The 25,978-nt window shown below is 25.7% G+C and overlaps 1 protein-coding gene across 1 annotated transcript; it reads right to left on the reverse strand.

The window, feature by feature from the left end:
- LOC107164950 (nose resistant to fluoxetine protein 6-like) lies at nucleotides 1-25,570 on the reverse strand. Its single transcript, XM_015512979.2, has 14 exons — nucleotides 25,348-25,570; nucleotides 18,202-18,546; nucleotides 14,017-14,234; nucleotides 13,696-13,907; nucleotides 9,647-9,741; nucleotides 9,348-9,529; nucleotides 9,119-9,276; nucleotides 7,003-7,171; nucleotides 4,330-4,523; nucleotides 3,593-3,734; nucleotides 3,317-3,506; nucleotides 630-772; nucleotides 426-543; nucleotides 1-346 (listed from the first exon to the last, which is right to left on the reverse strand). Exons 2-14 carry the CDS (start codon nucleotides 18,533-18,535, stop codon nucleotides 315-317), a joined length of 2,187 nt encoding a protein of 728 aa, XP_015368465.2. The 5' UTR covers nucleotides 18,536-18,546; nucleotides 25,348-25,570; the 3' UTR covers nucleotides 1-314.
- Nucleotides 25,571-25,978: the final 408 nt, after the last annotated feature.

A 25,978-nucleotide genomic window follows, 5' to 3' on the forward strand; every position in this document is an offset into this window, starting at 1 on the left:
TAGTCAAAATATATGCTTTTATTTAAATAAAGTAAAATGATGTGATATCGTGAAGTATATTAATTCAGCGAATGTAAAGCTTTAATGTTACTAAAGTAAAACTAATTTGTATATTTGTATTCAATTTAAATAAACTCGCTAATTTATACATATAGATAAAATAGGTAGATACATAGACACTTCAAACATTTACTGAGATGTTACAAAATAATATTGAAAATGTATTTAGTTTATATACTTATTTTAAGCTTCTTTAAAAAATACAAGAACTGCATTTAAGTTGTAGTTTAAAGACATTATTTCTATCCTGAATATCATGACCGTGCAGTGTCCGATTCTTTTTCAGCTAAAAAAATACATTTTCATTTGTAAATATTAACAAATGTAAACAATGCATAGTTAATATACAAAACAAACAATTATACCTTTTATAAATATGCCGATAAGTTCTTTGAATATTTTTCTGCATGGTGCTTCAACAATTAGATTAAAAATTATAGAGTATGATAGAGCTGTCATTAAATCGGCGTTGATTTCCCAATACTTTTTCAGAAAAAAAAAAATCATAAATTAATTTGTGTTTACTGCTTAGTGATAAATTGTCCAGTATAAACAATTTTTAAGCTTACCAATATCCAAAAGTTTCCATATTTTGGTTGGCGGATTTGACCAATACTTTGTAACTGAACAATAAAATGTGTCAGATACAGAACATAGGATAGTCTTGATATGACGACGAAAAGTTTGCACTCGATAAAACTGCTGATAAAACCTGTTTGAAAACATGTTTGTTTTAATTAATTTCAAATTAAAGCATTTTTCAAATGTAAAATTTTGATATGGGGTTTATTTTTAATCTAGTTTTTGTTCTGTCATAAATTTAACCGATGTTAATAAATTAGGCGTTTTTTACATTTATCTAATTTGATTCCTTTAAGTAACAACAACCATCACAGTAAAAAAAAACTACATGGTTACCCATTAAGAGCGTTTTATTATATCGTGAAAATAAGGTATCTCAAAATTTCCCGATAGATGGAGAATATCCAGGAAAAGAAATATTGGTTGATTACTTCATGGTGACTGATAAATTTTAATAAATCAATAAGTTCATTAGAAAAAAAAAATGAAGCCACATAAATAGTGTGGATTGTACTTTTCAGGCAAAGATTGTTACAGAAAAATCTCATTTCAACTTTGGCGTAGTAGATTACGACCGGCAGCTTTATCTGAGACACGTTGCATAATACAAATTATTTAATTAAAATTCACAAATATTATAAAATATTATATTGAGATATATATATAAATGATTATCAGGATTAATTATATTAGAAACTTGGCATTATATTTATTTATATGTATATAATTCTAAATAATTAAAAAAATCGAAATATTAATACATTTTTTGTCACGTTACAATGATTTTAAGATAATCAATTAATCCGCATTTTTATCTGTTATGTGTTTTTTGGTAAGTTTGGGTATTGGAATTTAATAGTTTATGAAAATTCTAAGAGTATGATTAAATTAGTAGTGGTTCCATGATGTAGGTATACAGTTTAATAATATGAATGATCTTATTTGTTGTGTAGGTTTTTCGAATTACGCAGAATTCTTAAGTGACAAGTAGGCTAGGGTATGTAGTGAATTCGTGAAAAGTAATTTTGTCTTTCAGTATCTTAGAAAAGGGAACAATATTTTTTTCACTATAGAATACATTTTATTCTGCAACTATTCTATTAAAACATTGAAATAATTACTATAATATTATTCTATATTGTTTAACTTGTTTAAATTGAAATAATTTTACGAGACGAATAGACGATAGAAGGGAAACAATTAGGTACTACGTAAATATAATACAAATTTTGCATTGATTATTAGTTAAAATTATTTATAATCAATGGGGCTATATTACTGAATTAAAATTAAATATAAACTCTATCTTTGGAAAAATTCTTCATGATATTATTGTACGTAAACTTGTATTTGAAGTTATTTAATAAATGTATTAAAATATTTATTAATTTGAATGACATATATTATTTTAAGGGACTATTGCTAAATACTATTGTTATTATTCTATATATGTATAGTAACATAAATACAAATTCACTAGATAGATATAAGAAGATATGAAATCAAAGTGAGATGAACATTCATTCTATTGCATATTATTCGTCCCGTGTTTAAATTGATTATTTAAATAATCTGAATTTTTAACATACCTATCTAAAAATATTTTATTTATAAGTTATCACTATACAAGACATATTTTAATTGTTTGTTTTCGTATTCACCTCTCCACTCTTATCGTTCATTCATATTAAATCACCCAGAGATATGCAAATGCTAATAACAAATAAATGTCAACAATTATCGTACCAGGAATAGAATCTCATACTCAACCAAACAAAATCACATTAAACACAACACCAACAAATAGACATTCCCTTCAGAAACACCCAGAAAGTTTGAAGCAATTTTAATCAGACTTTGAATAGGACACATGCAAATATCTCACAGCTTTCTAATGGCCAAAGAAGATTGCACGATATGTACAGCCTGAAGCGTTCCAATCACCATCAAATACATCATCACCAAGTGCAGAATATTCCACATTAACAGAAAAAATTACAACCTACCTGAATCACTTGCAGAAATGTTTAACAATCACCCCCAGTCCATACCCAACATTACCTAATTCCAACTTAAGACCAAAATTTAAATTAAATTTTTTTTTTATAGGTATAGGTATTAATATTTTGCAATACCTAGTTTTATTTTTTGTGTTAGCTGAATAGCCCATGTCGTCAAGGGTCTAAAAAAAATTGTTTTCGAAAATATGTAATCGTGTTGCAAACTTGCAACAATGTTGTATCTTGTGTGTCACAATATCAGTAGTTTTTAATGTGATTTTACGTCAATATGTTTATATTTTAGAATAATACTAATGGAATTATTATTATTATTACTATTACTATTTTTTTTTTGTACCGTTTAGTTATGCCTTCAATATCTTTAGTTTTGGATATCACACACGAATGTTAGATAATGCTAAACATAGAAAATAATACATTAAATGATAATCCATTTTAATATGTTATTTTTTAATTTAGATGGAATTGGGTCATGGTAAAATTTAAAGGTATAAGATAATTATCTAATGCATCTTGGATGATTTTATTGAATTTTATAATAGAGTAAGAATGTATTATTTTGAACGTGAAATTTGTCAAGTTTATAAACCGTGACTACGTAGGTATGCAGGTGTAGTATCTTCTTAAAAAATAAAATATTAATTTATATTTACCAAAATTAGACAATGAGCTGACGACTAGCAAGTACGATATCGTCAATGAATATATAATTCTCTGGAACGTGAAGTAAATTATATGATTCAATGGATTGTATGCAAGTCCCGGTAAATATAAGTAGCCGGTCACAATATAACAGACGATATGTAACAATACGCATATCATAAACCCTATTGTTCTATTTTTCTAAATAAAAGACAACATTTATCATACAACTATACAAGTAAATTGATTTAAACAACATGTATTATTATTCTATTTTTATTACTCACCACTGAAAATTTTAATTTGGATTGTTTGATACGTAAGTATATGTATGCGGCTGCGAGACCAATAAGGTATGTTGTGATCCTGTTATGACTCTTTATGTAAATTCTTTGAAAATGTTCAGTTGTTCTGATATTTTTAATATTACTAAAATCATAATTTAAAGAGTTATTTTCAATTTAAAACAAACAAGTTTATGAAAATTAAATTACTTATGCTTTTAATAATAATATTGATAAGACGTAGATTTAAGTATAGTATGCATTTTATGTATACATGCAGTTAATAATTACTATGCTAACAGTAACGTGCTAACGTATATTTAAATTGAAAATGAAAATAATATAATGAAATGGTTAAGAAACATCGTTTTAACACGTGGGAGTAGTTTATTTTGGATGTTGGCTTTATTATATAAAATCTATATTATGCTTTAATTGCATTTATATTGTTCTCTTCTATTATATAATTGTTGAACTATAGTAGTTGTAACTTAAAGCTATAATAATAATAATAATAATAATAAAAAAACACGTGGGAGCATGCAATTGTTTTATGACAATCTGCATATATTAATGGAAAAATAGTTTGTCTAACTTCATTGATATTTTATTTAACTATAATATATTTATAAAAGCAAATTTATTTATGATTGCTTTCTATAAAAATTTCGAGGAACAAATGCAAAGGTAATTAGCTTTCACACAATTGTTTCAAGTGAAATTGACATAATATTGTTTACCCATAGAAGTATGGCATTACTCCCCATTGTTTATCGTCGTTAATTGATTTTGCTGGTATGTAAATAGATACAGCGAAGAGAACGCCATAAATACAAACACCGGCTTTATCCCATCTCCACACAATATAGGTCAAGAAAACTCCAATTATGAAAAAATGCATGTCACATGCCAAGTACCACGCGTGTATCATACACTGAAAATTATATCATTAAATTATTATAATACACATACCTATACTAATGCAGGAACTAAAAAAATATATTTATTATATTATTATACATAGAGGAACACGAGTTTAAATGTGGTAAAGTTAAAATCATTAGTTTCTATGGATTATCCACAATAATTTGTATTATGTTTGTATAAAACATATATTAATATATTATTCTTATGACTTATTTAATCTGTTTATCTCCTAAAATAAATAATTAACTATTTAAATAATTAAATAAGTTATTATTTTATAATAGAGTAATTCTAAAATTATTTTTCCCGAACTGCACTATAATGTCTGCATGACTGTAATATGTTGAATTAGTTGACGGCTCAATGACAATAATAATATGTATGAATGCAAAATACTATAATATAGAATAGTTAGGTTATCATACATCATCATAAAATATGATTCTAGTCGAACTTGAAAAATGAAGGTAATTATTAGAGTAAGTTATAAAACTACATTATTCACTTTCAAACTAATTGATATACTTTCTGGTATAATAGGTGTATAGTAGGTAGGTTGTCGATTTAATTACTAAATTAATTCATAATATTAAAATAAGTCTTAGACAATTTAATGCTTTAAATTTTTAGTATAGTTAGTCACATATAATTGTAAAGCTATATAATAATATTATAATATACTAAATAATATTAAAGTAATTCTGAATAAGTGTTAACTTTTTTGGATTATAAAATATTCCTACAATTTAAATATTTTATTTGATATGAATATTATATGTATATATTGCTCTACGTCTTTTTATACTTAAGTTGGTTTCAAAATGTCACGTTAAAAAAACAAATAGGTATTGTGTATTTTTAAAATTTAAATTCATAATAAAATATAACGTGCATTTCTTGTCACTCGTTAGACCTTAAGGCTAATAAGTGAAAAGTAAATAGCTTCCGGTGTTTGTCCATCAAGGTACATTAATAAGTGATTGAAAATTGAAAATATTCTTAGTAGCCAATAGTTAGTTGCAATAATTATGATTGAAAATGTGATGTAATGACAAAATCTTGTTTGGCTTGTTTTATATCACAATATACCATACAATTCAACTGTACGGTATTACCATGGTTTAGTTTATCAAACAATGCATTTAAGTGTATCGGAAGCAGACATGCGTACAGGGACACATATTAGGTGTCTGTGTGTGTGTATCATGTGCAGATATTTTACAATATTAATTTATACAGCTGGTTATATTTAAAACTTCAATTTGACGAAACGTAGGAGGGATTTAAATTTATTCTTCAATAAATTATTAAAATAAATTAAATCTGAAATTAAGCTCTATTCACAATACCACCTAAGATAATGTGTAGAATAATAATTTTTCTTTTATAAAAATGTAAATCAAACCAATGAATGTTTTAAATGCTACAAGTATTAAATAAGTTACTGCCAACTAGCCAAGGTTAAAATGGTAAAATCAAATCAAAAACGTATTCATTGAAATGTTAATAATTTAATAAGGCAATAAGTTGTTCGTTGTTATTAAAGCAAAACATAGAGATTTAATAGATTTTGGATTCATATAACAATTAAATCTAATGAAAGGTTTAAAGTGTGTATTTGCATCTTATAGAATATATTGAATTTTTATCTTTTATATTTTACATATTTGTGACTGAAATTGATTAAAGATTTTGTAACGCAAATAATATCAATTTGGTGGTTATATCCATATTTTTATAACAAATTATGTAATGATAATTTTTTTTTAGCTATACTATATGTACCTCAACTTCTCAACCAATAGATGTTATTATCAATTGAAAATCTTAAGTACATTATTAATACTAACCATATTAAATTATTATCTGATTTTTTTATACAAAGCGTGCTTAATCGTATTCAATTAAAAAAGTCATCAAAAACATCACCATAGCTTCCACATCTTCCAAATTCGTTATCATGGATTATTACGCTGAATAAACTAAGCTAAATTACTCAAAAACTATTCGTTAAAATTTGGTTTTGATACGTCCAAATTTTCAAAATAATTATTTTCTAAATAATTTACCGTGTAAAGAGTGTATTTTATTCAAAAAATGAAATTTGTATCTGCAAGAAACATTCTTTAAGTAAAGTACAAAACATCTCAAGGATCAGAGAATATGTTCTTTAAGTAAATTTCAAAAATCAAATTTTGAATAACTGCACAATGGAATTAAAAAAAAAAAAAGGTAAAAATGCTTACTAAAACACTGTTTATATATATATAATAGTATGTATGTATTACATATATCGTTTTCATGATGGTTTCATAAAAATAACCAATCGTAATAATAATCAAAATTTGTAGGTTACAAATTTACAAAAATATAGTTTTCTTTAAAGAAAAACAATTCATAGAAACATTAAAATGAAATAAATAATTAAAATATACAGTTAAAATTAGATAAGAAATTACTTTATGAATAAAAAATAAAATAATTACCATTTCGTTTGAATTTACGTAGTTGTTTATAAACAATAGATTAGTCCACCAGTTTTTCCGGCAAAACTCAGCTTCAGGGTAAACAATAAGTTTCCACAGTGGGCCATCACCCATATAAGGTAAAACAAATGCAAATATCACAATAACAGTAATATACGTTGGGAAAATTCTAAAAATAAAATAAATAGGTACTCATTTTATTGTATTCTTATTTCTACAAATATTAAATATAAAAAAAATGACAATTTTAATTCATAACCAACTTCATTAGAATCAAAACAAATTTATTGTATATTGATTCAAAAATAAAGTTAAACTAATTTGTGACTTGGTGTGGTGGAGTGTTCACACTCAGTTGCGTACGCTCTCTTGAGTGTACGTATCGACCAGCACTTTACCGGATGGGTGATCACCCGGGATTCTTAGCAACAAAATCATTGCCACATTACGTGTTATAATCCAACCGTTCTCCCCTACAAAGAACTAATGGCCATAGTTACCAGGCTCATGATCAATAAAAAATATATCCATTATGTATATTTGTAATATCGATGAAAGTATTACTATTTACTGCTTTAATGAGAATATTGTGTTAAATTTTTAGTTTGGATAATTATTGTTTATTATTAACTTTTAATGATGTTTTTACTTTTATATTCAAACATCATTAGATAAAAAATAAAGTAATTAACGTTGTTATAAAATAAAATAATTATTCTATGAGATTGTATTTTAAGTCCATTTTTATTTTGGTCTTAATGTATAAATGCAATTTATTATAATCGCAGTTCATAGAAAATATAAATTATTAATCATCATTAATAAATTCATACAAATAGTTAAATAAGTGAAAGATTAAACCCAAATTTTAGTACCTACATATAATATGAACTGTGATTGGTATTTGAATTTTGAATCATTGTGCTACGATGTTATTAATCAAAACAACTATGTATAATAAAATGAATATAATATTGAAAACATCCATTAGTTATAAAATAGGAACAATTATTATTAATTTTTCAAATTATGTAATAGTAAAACATATTATACATATTTTATGTTTTATAAATGTTAAAATTACATACTTATTATAGAATGATTATTAAAAATAAAATAATATGGAAAACTAAGTTTTACAATGTAATACATAATTGTAAATGCATGTTGTCTATTGACATTATATTGGCTATTAATGTATCATTATAATAAAATAAGTATTTTGTTTTTATTTTTTTTTTATTGAGAGCTCAACAATTAAATACATGGGGATTTTTGAATTGAAATTTTTGGGTGTTCGATAATTGCGCTTCATTTTACCTACCTGCTTTGGCGCTTTGCATACAAAATGCAATAATCAATTTATTTTATTTCCTGCGTATTGGTCCACAATTGAAATGTATTATACTTTTAAAAGGTACTCAGGAATTGGCCTACACGTATATTATTGAAAAATATACAAATATTATATAACATTTTATTAATTATAATTTACAGTATCTATACAGAATTTTAACTTTTTGTTTTTATTAATATAAAATATAAACTAGTTACACCCAATTAGTTTAATTATTATTTACTTTTACACACAAATGTATAAATGTATACCATTTCTTCTTAGCCTTTGCCTTCGCCTTCGCTTTCCTCCCAATTATTTGGAGTCTAACAACTATTTATTATGATAATTCTATATCAGTTAATATTGGATAATTTATTATATTTTGATACTGCAAGTGGTATTTTATTAAAATATAATGACTTGATATTACTAGACTTAATAATAAAAAATCGTTTAAGATTTAATGTCCTAATTACCGGGTTTACCTGTTATAAAATGTTAAATTTTACTGATCTAATTCCCGAGTGCCCATATTTTTAACGTAATTGATAAGCAACAAGTGTAGGTAGGTAATCTAACCTACATCATATTATTTTATAAGCAAATACCTTTTGTGCGGTATACGTTTCTTAAACTTATCGAGATAATAATATATACCTAATAAATTTTCACAATTCTAAACTTATCCTAAACTAATAAACTATCGTTAATATTAGGAATACAATTATGTTAAGATTTTAGCAAGTAATACATATTTTATTCGATATAGGTAGGTACCTGATTATTCGATAAATCATCAAATGAATGAATTTCAATGATTTTCCACCTCTTAAACGCTCTTCGATCAGGATATATGTAAAAAAACCGCTTATTATGAAAAATATCTCAACTGCAATTGGAGACTTTAGAAATGACCACCAAAAATCGGTGAAAACCTGTATCAAATAAAACATAGTAAAATCAATTTAAAATAATTATAAGAAAAAAAATGGTATTATTTCCATACGTGGTCTGAGTGTTCTGAATCAAAGGATAGGATTCCTAAGTTTAGAGCAACTCTATGACCAATTATCACGGATATTATTCCCATCGTTTTAAGCCCATTAGTTACAGCAAAGTCTTTAGTTTTTGGATTTTCTGTTAAGTTTCTCATATTTGTAATCATCGAGTAAGAGTGTAAAAATTTACCTAAAACATCGAACGTTAAATTAATGATGTCAATTGTATTAAATTTTACAAAATTAAAAGTAATTAAAAACTATATTTATGATTCTTTTTTCCCATTATTCACGTATCCATGCTTACCGAAAAAAGTAGATTTTTCGGGTTGCGAGTGATCTGCAAATAATTCGTATAAAGTGCCGGCGATCATCAATGCAATGCCCACGATGAATATTCCACTATGACACATGAAACAATGTCTGCCGTCAGTGACCGGTCAAAATATCTTCAGTCAAATTAACTCCGAAAAAATATCCCTCATATAATATTATAATATCTATCTCAAATACGGAATAAATGGTTAATGATATTATTTGTCACAATCATAAATTGTGACATACGTACAAAATGTTTATTGCACATATAACTATTCTTTTTACTACACTATGAAATAACAAGTAATTTATGTTCAAGATATAACCAAATTTAAATTTTATAAATAAAATATTGTAATCAATAAGCTAGATGACATTGTCAGGAAAACTTTAAATAATAATAAAAAAGTTTATAACACCGAGTTATATCAATTGATACTTATATAATATAAAATAATACTGAAATCAGGAAAAGTACAAAGTCTCAAGTACAATTTAACTCAACTTATAGCTGAAAATCATTTATGTTCTCAAGTTTCTTAGGGATACAGAACTTCATAATATAATTTATTTAGAAATGTATCCATAATCCATAGACTATTATAATTGTTATAAATGTGTATTGTGTTCACCTATAATGTATAATACTAGGTATTAATTTTATGTCTAATAATTTTCTTATCACTTAAATTATCTGTTTCAACTGATTGTAACATTTTATTTCATAATGTAAAAATTATGTTAAATTTCTAGTCAATGACCCTAGCCGTCAATGCAGTTACTATCAATAATAAAAAAAAATATTACATATATGTGTTACCGGCAAAGACGTAAATTAAGGAATTAATGATAATGACTAGTCAATAACGATATTTCCGAAAAAATTAGGCAGTACACGATTTTGACTAGTAAATATCGTTAATGTCTGTTATAATCAGTCAATGATGCATTTAGAAATATCTCCTAGGTAATGACAATAACTCCGGGCTTTTTCAGGCATAATTGACAAAAATATAAAATAATTGATCTGTTTGTTGGATTAGAAATGTTCTTGCGTTGTAAAATCGATTTATCTAGGTATAATCAGTACGAACAGTCTTGTCTCGATTGTGGGGAACCTGTCGACGATGCGGAACACGTGTTGTTCCGGTGTGGCAGGTGATGGAGAGAGCGGCGAGCACTGGAAGTGGTGCTTAACAACGATCTACAACCGGAGACGCTGGTTAGTTGCATGTTGCAAAATAGAACAAAGTGGGACGCGATGAAGGAATTCACGAGAAACATCCAATCGGCGAGAGAAACTGAAGAACGAGAAAGACAAGCTGAAGAGCGAATAATTGTTAGTTAAGCTAATTTTTATTGTGCGCTGAAAGCGGAAGTTAGAGGGATAGAGCCCTCTTAGCATTGTAGAGCGAAGCTCAGTCCTAAAAGTAATTATTTGTTATAAAGAAATAAACGATACGGATGCAGGGGGAAGGACGGCCCGACACGGGTGAAGTGCCCCCTGTAGCGCCGTGATTTCACACAAAAAAAAAAAAAAAAAAAAAGGTATAATCAGTACGTACTTTTCTGCTCTAATATGTCGAGGTACCTATTAAGTACTATCTTAAGATAGCGATAACATGTATCTAGTATCCATCTATAGAAATTACCTTCAAAGTCGACCGACTTGTAGGTACACAGTTCACGTTCACTTCACATCCAGTGCAACATTACTGTAAACGTTTTGTTCTGACACCGATTTCAGGGAGTTGATACATTTTTGTTTACCGTGCAGTATGACGAAAAAATATCGGCCGTTAAAAGTGCGAAATTAAAAAAAAAAGACTACAAGATTGCAGATTAGTTCGTAAGTGCGATGTTATGACTATTGCTCGGAAAGAAAAATTAATTACACCCATATCAGATGGAACAGTTCTTTATTATTTGAAAGTTGATGAAATATTCGACGTCCTATATGCTACTCATATTGCAATTGGACATGAGGGAAGAGATAGAATGGTGGCTGAATTGAAACATAAATATTGTAACGTTACCAAAGAATCGATTATGATTTTTTTAAGCTTCTGTTCATATTGCCAATAAAAACAACCTAATCCGAAAAAGGGTTTGGTTTCAAAGCCTATTGTGCACTCAGCTTTTAACTCTTGGGCACAAATTGATCTAATCGGCATGCAATCACAATGTTATAATGATTATCGTTTTATTATAAATTACCAGACCATCTTACAAAATTTGTATTATTACGGCCTCTAAAGTCAAAACGTGCTGAAGAAGTTGCTATAAATTTATTAGATATTTATGCTACTTTTGGGGGCACCGTCAATTTTGCATTCTGATAACGGACGAGAGTTTGTCAATTCAATTATCACTAATCTTAATGAAATGTGGAGTAATGTAAAAATTGTACATGGCAAACCACGACATAGCCAGAGCCAAGGGTTGGTAGAACGTGCCAATAGAGATATTGAAACAATCTTAGCTGCATGGATGACAGATAACAATAGTAAAGATTGGCCAACCGCTCTCAAGTTTATCCAGTTTCAAAAAAATCGAGCATTCAATTCAGGTTAGTAATCTTTTATTATTATTTAATTAATTATCAACATAAGTAATTTATACAAAAAATATTATTTATTTTAAACATATGAAAATATTAAGTCAAAAATAAAAATAAATAAATAAAATTCTAGGATAGGTCGTTCTCCTTATGAAATCATGTTTGGCTGTCCTGCAAAAATCGGATTAGCCTCAACAAATATTCCTTACGATGAAATTTCTAAATTAGAATCGGAAGAAGACGTTGAAAATATATTTAAAAATCAAAATGAAAACACTGAAGAATTTGACGTTAAGGGTGATGATAGTGGAGAGCAAGGAAATCGTGATATTATAGGTAACTAATATTCAAAAACACAATAGTTGATTAATTAATATTTAATAATAATAATATTATAATAATATAATATATTATTATATTTTATTATATTATGTTTATTATTATTATTATAGCACAGTTTGTAATTAATTATTGCAAATTGTTTAATGTGTGCATTAGATTCGAACAAAGATCAAATTAATAATCATAGACAAGGGGAGACAAGGGGCCATAACTAACCTTCAAAAACAGGCACAAAAAATAATGAAGTATTCTAATACTAAGTTAACAGAACTCCAAGTAGGAACTACTGTAAGAGTACCTATACCTGACGTGTATAGAGCATGTGGCTCACCCCTTAATCTTTTGGCGGTCATTGTTGCATATGGAGCTGATATGTATAAATTATGTAAGTACAATAAAAACTAATTGTTAAAATAAATTACTATGTAGGTACGGAGTACGGTATGCTAAAAAATAGGTTTACTAGAGCACAACTGGTTTCATGTCCTGAAAATATATTGAATTATGAAAAAACCATCGCGACTGCCGGAGTAAAAGAAATTACGGTTAGTGAGGCTGCTGGATATGGAATCGCGGGATCACAAGGCTATACAAGATGTATTTGCAAAACCAAATGCAAAACTAATAGATGTGCATGTAAAAAAAAAAATGTTTTATGTAATTCAAAGTGTCACGACAAAACAAATTGTGAAAATAAATAATTATTAACTAGTTATGTATAATTTATCTTGTATTTATACATTTCTGGCCTAATTAAAGTATTTCGTTAAACATAATTATCAACATTGCCTATCAGTATTAGACATTAAAGTAAGTTCCTAGTTATAGTTTTAAACTTGTTAACAAAATATTTGAATTTTACAACCTTGCCTATGTTGTCAGTTAATGCCTAGGCATTGACAATATCAACTACTTACTAATGTTAGGAATTTTTAATATTGGTTAGGCATTTACGTTAATAACTAATTTGCATCATTGACGGTAACATATATATTTTATATGATTCATATATGAATATATTATATTATCGGAAGATATGTTTTCAGAGTTAATTCGACCGTGAAAGAGGAAATAGCCATAATGGTTTAATTTAGTCAACCACTATGTCTAGGTATGGATTTAGATGATTAACTCACTAGATGATGAAAACTATATTTGTGTACTTCAGCGTCGTACTCTTAGATGTATACATTGACGGCGGCACTGCGACATTTACGCTAATATTGCGCGTTTGGAAAGCTGATTTCAACACACGATCGACGGATAATCGTATGTCTTCGTTGGTACACGAGTCCGGAAAACACAACGCCCATAATAAGTTTCTCGGTACTGTTGCCGACGCGTCTCTCTGAAATCGATTAAAATTTTAAAATATTACGACTTCCGTTGTTGCAGTTCGTAATTTTCATGCGCAGTCACTATGCATAGTATAATTTATAATATTGTCATCACATTACTTTCAATCGCTCTTGGTCCGCTTTGATTATGTCGAGTTGGTTGAGCGGTTCAGAAGGTTCGTTGTCTGTTGAAAGATGGAATCGTATGTTTGCTATGGCATACGCTCCATAAATCCCAAGTCGTTTTGATGAAACGCGCATGCATTGGTCAAAGTATCCCAATTCGTCGACTTCGCCGAATACAATGAATCCAGGGTATTTTGACGAAGAGCTGTACACTATTCAAATTCAAAGTGATTAAGGATATTATTTTCTTCTATTCAATAGTGGTATATTATTATGGTTATATCTGATACTAAATATTTTTTATAATTTCAATTTATAAAACATAAAAGTAGGCCTGAAATGATTGATTGCGGTAATATTGTACAACGCATAGGCCATAGATAATAATATCAATATATATTATATATTATTGTAAATATAATACATAAAAAAAAATTATAAAAACAAATTTAATAATATTCTAAAATGCGTGTCCTTAATAAGAGGTATATTAAGTATACTATTATGTTAAGTAAAATTTAGTGTCTTCGTATGTAGGTAATTGAATTGTTTCTATATTATAACAAATTTAAAAAGAATATATTTTAGGATAGGGTAGTAGGTACTTAACTTACTATCATAACTAATATTTAACTTTACTTGGCGATAATATTTTATTTAGATAAATATAACATAATGTTATATGCATGATACACACACATTTTAAATTAAGGAATATTCATTGACAAGCTTATTAAAGTTAAATTATCTATACGTTACACACAATATTACAAATTACAAGGTATGTATGTATGGCTAACATTATCATTTTAAGTCATTAAGTAATGGACATTTTAATATACGTTATCGTGACTAAACAATTTTTATTTAATAATTATTTACCCAATGCCTTATGATAAAATAAATATACAATATTGTTAATGAGAAAAAATATTATACGTTGGTGAATAATGTACATTATAATAAAACATTTATGATTATAATATTTCATTCAAACATATACCAAATATTCTAAAATGAATTTCACAGAGACCAATATACCTCTAAGCAGGGATCGAAACCATTTCATATTTTAACGGTTTCGGTTTCGGTTTTTGAGAACGGTTTTCTAAATTTTCTGGTTTTGGTTTAGGTTTTAAGATCGGTTTTTCAAACTTTTTGGTTTTGGTTTCGGTTTCAAAAAAGGTTTTTAAAAAAATTTATCGGTTTCAAGAACGGTTTTTGAAAATGTTTGGTTTTGGTTTTTGGAACGGTGTTTTAAATTTTTATTATATTTTCCTACATCTAAAAACCGTTGACCCAATTTTTATTATCTATCTATTAACTATTAAGGGCTGAGCCTAAAGCCCTAAAAATTAAAATATAGGTATCCGATTTGTACACTTTGTGTAGAATTTACATACAATATGCCAAGTTATGAACAACAGAACTAATTTCGTGTTCTCAACAACGTAGGTAGTAGGTTCCTACCTGCTTTTGCATACAACATATTATAGATAGATCATTATTCGATTACATTATATTAATATTTAATTGTAATTCACAATAATATTGCATTATATTACAGACTACCTACAGTATAATAAATCTCATGATATGTCATGTTAAATCTCATCTCATGTTATGCTTATGATATTTGAACAAAATATTAAATTTAAATTTAAATGGATAGTTGCTAAAAAAGGTTATTGGAGTATTGACAATTCTGTTATTTAAAAAGGTATAAATACACGTTTAACACACATTGTTAATCCAAGAGATTGTTAGAAATTTACATATTTCTATTTTTTAATAACATGTGTCTTTTTATTACCAATACTCAATAGGCAATAAATAATAACATTATAATTAATATAATATAACAAAAATACTGATTAGTGATTACAAACATGTATAACCGCATAGGGGCGGACAAAATAATAGTAGTTAGGTATATTATATTTTAATTTAGAACCAATACAATAAGTATAGGAATAATATAAAATATAAATAGAACAATATTCGTATTACCAATAGATATTAATATTTCGTAATACTGATTAGTGATTACTTAAGAGCATCGGGATTTTTATTAATAAATTCCAACATTATATTGTTTTCTTCGAATAAAAATACTCGTTTTAACTAGAATTATAAATAATATAATTAACTTTATAAAATTTGAAGAAACCGATATTGATTTTAAATTTTAATCGGTTTTTCAAGAACTGATGAAGAACGGGTTTTCAATTCTATGGTTTCGATTTGGGTTTTATAAACGGTTTTTTAAAGGCCTCAGGTTTCAGTTATGGTTTTTTTAACCGGTGTTTTAAAGCTTTTGATGTCGGTTCCTGTTCCGGTGTTCAATAATGAAAAAACCGCAGTTCTAATCGGTTTCGATCCCTGCCTCTAAGTGTTCTCTCTACTGTTTGTTCAAGTTAGAATATTGCTCGTGTTCTTAAATAATATCTTAATATTACAAAGTTCCTTCAAAATTTACAAATATATAAAATATATGAGTTTAAAATTATACATAATATGAAAATCAATCAATCAATCAAAAAAAAAGTTAAATTGAATTGTATATAGAATAAAAATGCATTAAGTCTAAATAATAGGTATTAGGTAATAGGTAGAAGGTATTCAAAAACATTATTATTAATTAAGAAACAAGACTTTCTATATATTTGTGCATTAATACATTCTAACGCTTAATATTTAAATATGAAACAATAAATAGTATTATTTACATAAATCTCGTTTTACCTATAATCATCTATCCGACAAGTAATGAACAATATTATTTATTTATATATAATATTTTGGAAATTCGCCGTAAATATATTTGTATAGGTAACAAATATAGCGGTAACAGTAATATAACGGTCTCCATGAGAAAAAATAACTAATTTAATGCAATGTATAAATTATATAATTTTATAAATCACTCTAATAATAATTACGTACTTATATTTTAAATTCCTAGAGTATGAAACATAAAATAAATTACTGTTTTTATAAGTATAAAATTATTTCTAAAATGGTGTGTTGAATAGATAGATATTTTTGAAGACTTATTGCACGATTTAAGATAAAAAAACATGTTCTTTTTTCTTAGCTTTTGAAGTTTAAATTTTGACAAAATTAGTACAAATTATTTTCTAGTTAAAAATGTATTAAGTGTCCAATTTGTAAAGTTGAAATTTTAAAACTTAATACTATAGGATCTTCACGAGTAGTTCAAACTGGAACAAAAAAATCTAAAAATATATAAACTTAATTTTATAGGATAGACAATTTAAGTTTAAATTCAGTCACAACGTTCCCTTTTTAATTAGTTTTATCAATATTTGTTAATCAGAAAACAATATAAAATCGTTAAGTATATTTTTATATTATGTTGTATGTGTGTACCATAATCTATTGAAAATTTGATTATTTTTAAATATACGTTATCTATACAAACTTAAATTAATTAAACTAGTAAAACCTTGGTTTATCAAAATTATTTTCTAAGAAATAGTCAAAGATTGTAATTATTACGATTATTGTATTTTTTTTATACAAAAAAGTTGATTTTTTTCATTTTTATCTAAGTTATTTTTCCATAGTAACGTTGTAAATTGTATTGAGATAAGTCTTACGAGTAGAGGACGCTTAACCTACATGTGTTATCTCTGTCCTACTAATGTGAAACATAGAAAAAACTATTTCGCGCGGGAATAAAACGGGAAGACTACTAAAGTCATATTTGAGAAACAACATTTTCACCACCTAAAAAGGATAAATTTAATTGTAGAATATTGATTTTATTTGTTCGATATCAGAACTAGGTACAAAAAAGTTATTCAAGTTTGAAAAAATATGAAATAATAGATTTTGAAACAATAAGATTTTTTTTGTATAAGTGATATAAAAAAAAAAATAAGAACGATATTTAACAAATAATTTTCTCGACTATATTATATATAAGTTTAAAGTCTGAATTGTCACTAAGCTCAAATGTTTCTATCCAAAGCAAAACAATTGTTTATACATTTGTAAGCCGGAGACAACTACACCGCGGGTGTAGGTATCATCCTGTTAAAGGAAATTAGTGTAATGCGGTTTAACGGTTATTTTTCGTTAAACAAAATAAATAAAAATGTAACTATTATTTAGTAACAATAATAAAACATAATAAACTTTTTATTTACTTACTTTTAACAGCCCATAATGTTTGGTTATTTAAATTATTCATGTATTGTTGTCCATCTCTAGTACAATTTTCATTGACGTTAGAAAAAGGTAAGAAGTTGTTCATACTATTCGCAATAATATCTCCAAATAATGTTTGGGTATTAATTTTGTTTCCATTATTTATAATTTTTGTAATATTTTCTGTGTATGGAGTATCGTGTAATTTCTGAACCTTATCATTTCTAAGATTTGTTATTTTGGTTTCATTAGTGTTTTGACTCTGAGCATGAGATACACTATTGTTCGATATTGCAGCTATAGCAGTTAATGCTATCCAAATATATTCCAACCACATTGTTCATAAATCTATATAAAAAAAGTCTATAATGTAAACACGTTAATACAAATATGATAATAAATAGTAAGGACATATTCCAAGGCTGAATGGTTTGGTGGAAATAATTATACAAAACAAGGAACGAGGGTTTCATCAGAGTCCAGTAAATATCAGTATCAGTAATATACGTAATATAATTACGTATAATTTGTTTATTAGTGGTAAAATTTTTTTTTTTATAAATATTTATAATTCTAACAAATGAAATTTATTTCATTATATATTATTAGTTTACATTCAAACCCAAAATTAGGTTTTGTAACTCATTCTAAAAGAGTTCCATACTATAAAACTCAGATAAAATAAATTACAAAAATAACACAAGCGTGTTCATCAAAAACTTAAATAGATTCGTGCAATGTACTTTTAACGGTCAACCACATCATTACAGAATGTCAAAAATATAACCAGTATTGAAATCGATCCCACATCTCAGAATAAATTTGTCAAGCATTAGGACCAAACCCACAGGACGTTAAAAGCTTATAATCTTATTCTTAAAAAAAAACAGAACTGTACAAATTAATTTAATGTAATCATGTAAATACTAAAATACTAACAATTTAATCAAAAATTTGTGTACTAATGGCCTAGTTGTCGATGTATATTTCAGATCAATAAAAAAAAAAAAGTAGCTTAAATAATTTTTTTTTAGTAGTTTTTACAGCCTAAAAACTGATTGAAATTTAAAATTTCATTGAGTACGATCAAATCTTATCAAAATTTAAGTGGGTACCTACATGTATACTAATAATTAATTAAACACTCGGAATAAATAATTAACAGTCATAGGTATAGGTACTTATAAAATTTATAGTGCTATAAATGACACAGCTCAATATATATATGCAATAAGATAACAAATTATGCATTGTCATATTATAACGTTGTTATTTTTTTTAAGTGAAACAAATTGTAATGTAGACATGTAAAACATTTGTTTACTAATTACTACATTATATTCTTAAGAAGCTTAGTAAAGTAAATGTGAAAATTATAACTTGATTTGATATATTATTGGTAGTTATGTAGTATTCAATACTAAGAGGAAAGTAAATAAATCTAAATCATCTATAATATCTAATAAATAATAATGAAAACATTTTTATTTATCTAATATTTTTATCAAAAATATTAATATCAAATTACTGCAGTGTATAATTTCAATGATTTTATGTTAATATAAAATTATGTTTAAAATATAGATACTCGTATTATATTGTATGACTCTGTAATACTAAGGTATTTGGTTAATATTATCAAAATATCAAAATATGACAATTTTATTTTTTCAAAGTAGGTATACTTATCAAACTATAACATAACACCTGATTACATATATTTAACAATTTGATACTGGTTTTGTTTACCTACTATCACAATTAATAGTGTGGCTTTATGTGGAAAAATTAACTGTCATAACATATTATATAGCCATATAGGTAGTATATTATTATGATCAAAATATCAATATAATATTTTTTAATATCGTAACATTGTATCGTTTGTTCAACATAAAAGATACAATAGAAAACACCTTAAATAACAACACAAAATATCTTTAGCTAATACGATTAATAGTAGGTACACGAATTCAATAATATCACATAATATAGCTGACTAGAATAATTGTATATGTTATGAAGTATTTATTTGAAATTTTATGGATTGAAAAAACTACGACACATGTATTTTAATTCAAGGTCTCTGGATAATTGTAGTATGTCATAAATGGACTTAGACATCATATTGTAGTGGAGACTAATACGCATCAGTCAAGTCGATAATTTTGATTGATGAATATTATATTATTAGTAACGTAGAACACGTACGGTATTTGACTATTATAATTATAATCGATTAATAGGAAGGTATTAAAGAAAACAATAATTGGTAAGTAACATACTATATGGCCATGTGTATGTTATAACAATAGTTCTTAAGTAGCTTATTACAAGTCAAGTATTAATATTGTGTTCATATCGTCGTAATTTGTCTAATGAATCACAATAAATAACGTTTTACACCATCATAGTTCCAATATTAAACTTTAAATGGGCAGGTAGCATAAATCATAAAAATAAAATTACCCGTGTAATTTATGAAACTTTTTTTTTAAGAGGAGGGGAACTTTCAGTAGGTACTATTGGCGCATATACGCATTATCATTAAAATATTTTCCTCGTGCACACTAACGCATATTCGTATCTTGTATGTTTTATTCTTACCACTGTATTATTTGATTATTTGATTAAACAATGAATTAAAAAACATTAAGAAAAAAAATATTTAATAGAAGATCATTTACTAGACCTGGCGCTGACTCCGTGTTTACAATGCGGCAAACTAGTTTTTATTTTTATTTTTGTGCATAATTTTATTGATTGTACCTATTCGGTCAACAAGGAAATAGCTTAAATGTTTTATGCTTATATTATGCAATGCAGAAAGGATTAATACAATAATACTAATTGCATATTTGTATACAATTTACTTTTGTAACGTTATTAATGAAAAATTTTTCAAAATATTCAAATATCATAATAAGGTTCGGCGTATTAAATTCAATCCACTATAGAAGGTATCATTAGACATAAACTTGCAGCCGTGCAGTTGCATCTGAATTTGGTCCTGAATTCATATTTTTTTAAATTAGTTTGGTCGGAGATTATTTTAGACATAATAGGTGTGATAGTTGGGCCCCGCATTATTTTAGGTATTGCGCTTACAAATTCGAGGTTGTGGAAAAGCAAACTGGTAGAAATCAAAATTAGTTAAAATACTTATATAATGTGAAGGGCACTAAGAGGAGATAGACTCCTTTATTAACTATTGAAATTTTATAATGTAAGCACATATGGCTTGGAGATTGTCCCAGCATACTATTTAATATGCGTTTGTCTGTGTCAACAGTCCTGCCAACCTTTTAATTTCCGCAAAAAAAATTAAAAAAAAAAATTAATAAATTAAATAAATAAAAAAATAAATGCAATAAATTTGTTTTCGACTATAATTAGTAGTCCTCTATGTACCATTTAAATTGTTAAATCCAGTTCAAAATCTGTCCAGGACCAACTAAGTATGCCATTATTTATTTTGTAATTACGTTATATATTACCATAGGTATTGTAAATAGGATGTATTGTCCATATATTTGAAATAAATAAATATATACTAAATTTTTAACGGTCTATCTATAAATTAAAATGTATTTAGAATTAAGGCATGGATAGAAAAAATGTATTTTATACAGTTAATTTTGTGTAGTTTCTTTACCATTACAAATTTTGATTATTCGAATTTTATAAATATTATGATATGATACATAATATTTAGTTACAATACCAAAAAAAAAAATACATGTTAACATATTATAACATAAATAAATATAATATATTGTCTAAAAAAAATCACTTTTGTATTGGTAGAAATGTATTTGATTATATATATATAAGAAAGTTTTCTCCTGATTCATAATCAACGCAGAGCCGAATTTATTAGAGTTGTTGACTTGAAATTCTGAGCATAGATAGATTAATATATAATTTCACCATGTACAAAATAAGATTTTTCAAAATTGGCAAAAATACATTTTTACGTGTAAATTTCATATTTATATACATATTATTGTGTGTTATAATGTTTATATAATAAACTATGAAATAATAATATCAGTCAACTGGTAACGTTTGGTGTACGTGTTCCAGGAAAATGTAAATTATTATTATTTAGGTAGGTATAAATGTTGTAATGTTATTTTGTCCGTAAATTATTTTACATTGTTTTCATATTATTGTTGAAAGTTAAGGGTTTTCTCTTAAATTCAACATCTTAATGGGCTTAAAATGTAACAGTGGTTAAAAATGAAAAATGACATTTCTTGGTTGGATTTTTATAAAACATTAATCAACATCAACATTCAAACAACTGATCAATTTAACAATTTAAATTACGGGTGAAGTCACCCGTATTCATAATCACTATAATAAATAAAACGATTAATAATGATAATAATAATAAGAAGAAAAATAATGGTATTATGGTATGATAGTATTTACCAATAAATATTAAAAACCCAACTAGTGTAGTTTGTGATGTACTTTGGGAATTACTAATTTGCACCAATACATAAAGATGTGTTTTTTACTTTTTTCCGACAGCTTATTTCTGTCAAATTTACCTACCTATGTAAGTATTTTACATTAAAGGCTTGGTTTAATTTATTCATTTTAAATAAGACACATTATACGTTATAACATCTGTTAGTTGTAAATCATAGAAAAGTTATTTTTATACGTCTATAGATTTTAAAGTTTTGTATATCATTGCGTAGACAGACTAAAATAAAGTTTTATACCAGTTGTGTTATATTGTACGGTGTAGGTACTTCTGTTATTGGATTTTGCTATGTCAAATTATCGAATAAAAATTATCACAGTGTGATTTTATCAATCAGTCATTACGTTACAATATATACCTAATATTATCATTTGTATTTTGTTTATTTAAGTTATTTTAATTAGTATAGTTAATAAAATTGACCTTACAACAAGCAATTATGTATTATTCATAATTATTATAAAAAACTCGTAATATAAACTCCGATCTAAACAAATTTATATTATAATTACCTATTATATTGTTAAAATTAAAATTGATTTTTATCATGGTGTAAAATTCGTGTCTTTAAATATTATATGAATAAATAAATACATTTTACATCAGTACATAATGTAAAATATTTATAATTTGATTAAATTTGTCGGAAATAGGCTGTATCCAAAACGAGTTAATTTTTTGATGTCCAGATGGCTCTTTGATTAACCCAACGGGACCCAACTCTGACAAATCGTTAAGTATAATATGGATAAGTTGTATAATTTGTTAATACTCAAAATTTCTAAGTATGTTACCGTTTCAACGATCTTGTTGTTATTTTTTACATACAATTATGCGTAAACCATTCCATGAACATAAACATATGACTATATGAGGCATGTAATGTAATTTGCTAGCATTCGATGTTTAAAAGTGAGATTTAGAACTTCAGTAGTGACGGATAGTCTAGAAGGCTATTGAGAACATATCGATTATAATTTTTATTCTGACTTAAAAGTTTTATAAATGTTGTGATTATATACTTAATAACTGATGCAAGAGCAAGAAAAAAATTAAGAAGTTGTCCTGTGATTTACGATTAAGGGAAATAATAAGTTGTAGGATTCCTGCGATAGGTCAATTTTAAGGGCGAGAACGTTTTTTTTTCAAGCTGATGTTCTAGTGGTAATAATATTTTACGAAGGTAAATCAATAAGTTGATTAATTTAAAAAATGCTATACTTTATACCATAAAAAAATGTTATAGTTCTAAGATATGTTGATAATTTTACTAGTTAGTTTATAATAGGTACCCTTTTCACTATAGAATGAAATAATAAACATTGTTTTTTATAATTTTTTATAGTTCATACCTACTTCTCTTTAAAGGATGTTTTACTTTTTTTTTTTTTTTTTGAATCACTGAGAAATTTTAAAACCCGTTTATTGAAGTATTTTCTATTTCCAATTTAGATGGTTATTATAATTAGGTATATTAAATGTAATATTAAAATTAACATTAGGCTCATTCTTATTATTATAATTTTCAATTAATTCAATGTTATAAGATGAATACAGGCAAATCGAACCACTTAATTTGAAAATAGAATTAGTTTTACTTTGAAAAGTAATTTTTTCATTTATATTAATATAATAAAGAAAGAAATGTATAAAAAATGTATTTTATTGGTGAAGAATGAACTCAAATAAATACCTACAATAACACTTCTTAAATAGTAAATGAGTTTACCTAGGTATACAGGGTGTCCCAAAGAGATCTGACATTCTGACAAATTAAATAACTTTTGTTCTAATCAATATTTTTTAAACATTTTTTTAAAATATAATCCATAGACACTTGCGCTACATTTTTAGAATACATTTTTTAATACTGAAAATAAAAAACTTAAAAATTGATAAAAATTTTTTTCAGAATATTCAATATAGCCAATTTGTAAATCTGATTTTTAGAAAAAAATTATATGGTAAAAACACTTATTTAAGTCAAATGGCTGATTTTTTACAATTTTTTTAAATATCAATATTTTCGTTAAGTAAATTACGATCTAGTTTATATTAGAAACATTTTAATTTCAAATAATATAAAGTTTTTTAAAAATATTTTATAAGAAAATTTTTTAAATAGGTGCATTTTAAAATATAATAATTTTTTTTATTGCATTTATTTTAATAATATGTGATGTATAAACTATAAATTACTATAATTAACTATAATTTATTTACGAAAATATTGATATTTAAAAAAATTGTAAAAAATCAGCCATTTGACTTAAATAAGTGTTTTTACCATATAAATTTTTCTAAAAATCAGATTTACAAATTGGCTATAATATTGAATATTTCGAAAAAAAATTTTATCAATTTTTAAGTTTTTTATTTTCAGTATTAAAAAATAAAAAATGTATTCTAAAAATGTAGCGCAAGTGTCTATGAATTATATTTAAAAGAAATTTTTTTTAAATATTGATTAGAACAAATGTTATTTCATTTATCAGATCTTTGTGGGACACTCTGTATACTATACGCATAACTTTATGTGTCTAAATTTGCGTATTATAAATAAATAACTAAACTATATATTACCATAAAGTTTAAACTAAAATTATATTAAATTAGAATATAATATTAATGCTAATGTTGTATTAACTCACGTTTGGATTTGATTAATAATAGATATTTATCCAATTTGATTATCGTTCAACTGTAATAAATGGTTTTTACTTCTTTGGATTAAAGTTATTATTATTTAAATAATATTTTTTCCAAAGATTGAAATACTGTTTAAACTCCATAAGTTAATCAAATAACTTATAACTGTTGTATTTTAAATAAAAAACAAATTAACTGTGCATCATGAAGTTTATATCATAAGAATGCAATGCATAATAGCCAATGTGCCACTACTAAACGTAGGTTCTTGTACAGGTATAACAGGTTCTCATAAAATTAATGTTTCATTCAAAACCCCTTCTCTAGAACAATAGATATAACAATATTATCATACATTGACACTGAAATATGGCAAACACAAAACATAATTTTTATTTTAAAGTGAAAAATGTATCTATTTACTGGTAACGATATTTTTTGACTAATGTTAATGAGTATTGAAAACTTTTAAAATAGATTGATGACAATATACTTTATATAATTTATTAAGTAAAATTCATATATATATATTTTAAAGTGTTGTAAAGTAGTAAAGTAAAAAAGTATTTAAAATTCTATCATTGTTCAAATATACATTTTTGTAAAACCGTTTGTACAAAATTCCTTTTGTTG

Source organism: Diuraphis noxia, unplaced genomic scaffold (assembly GCF_037042655.1).
Source record: "Diuraphis noxia isolate RWA-SAM2 unplaced genomic scaffold, SU_Dnox_SAM2 contig0003, whole genome shotgun sequence".
In the NCBI taxonomy this organism is placed as follows: domain Eukaryota; kingdom Metazoa; phylum Arthropoda; class Insecta; order Hemiptera; family Aphididae; genus Diuraphis; species Diuraphis noxia.

Coding starts and splice junctions, on each gene's coding strand:
- LOC107164950 (XM_015512979.2), bottom strand. CDS start 18,535: ATGTGGTTGGAATATATTTGGATAGCATTAACTGCTATAGCTGCAATA. Junction 4,524..7,002: donor ACGTAAATTCAAACGAAATG/GTAATTATTTTA, acceptor TATAATTTTCAG/TGTATGATACACGCGTGGTA. Junction 544..629: donor ATGGAAACTTTTGGATATTG/GTAAGCTTAAAA, acceptor TTTCTGAAAAAG/TATTGGGAAATCAACGCCGA.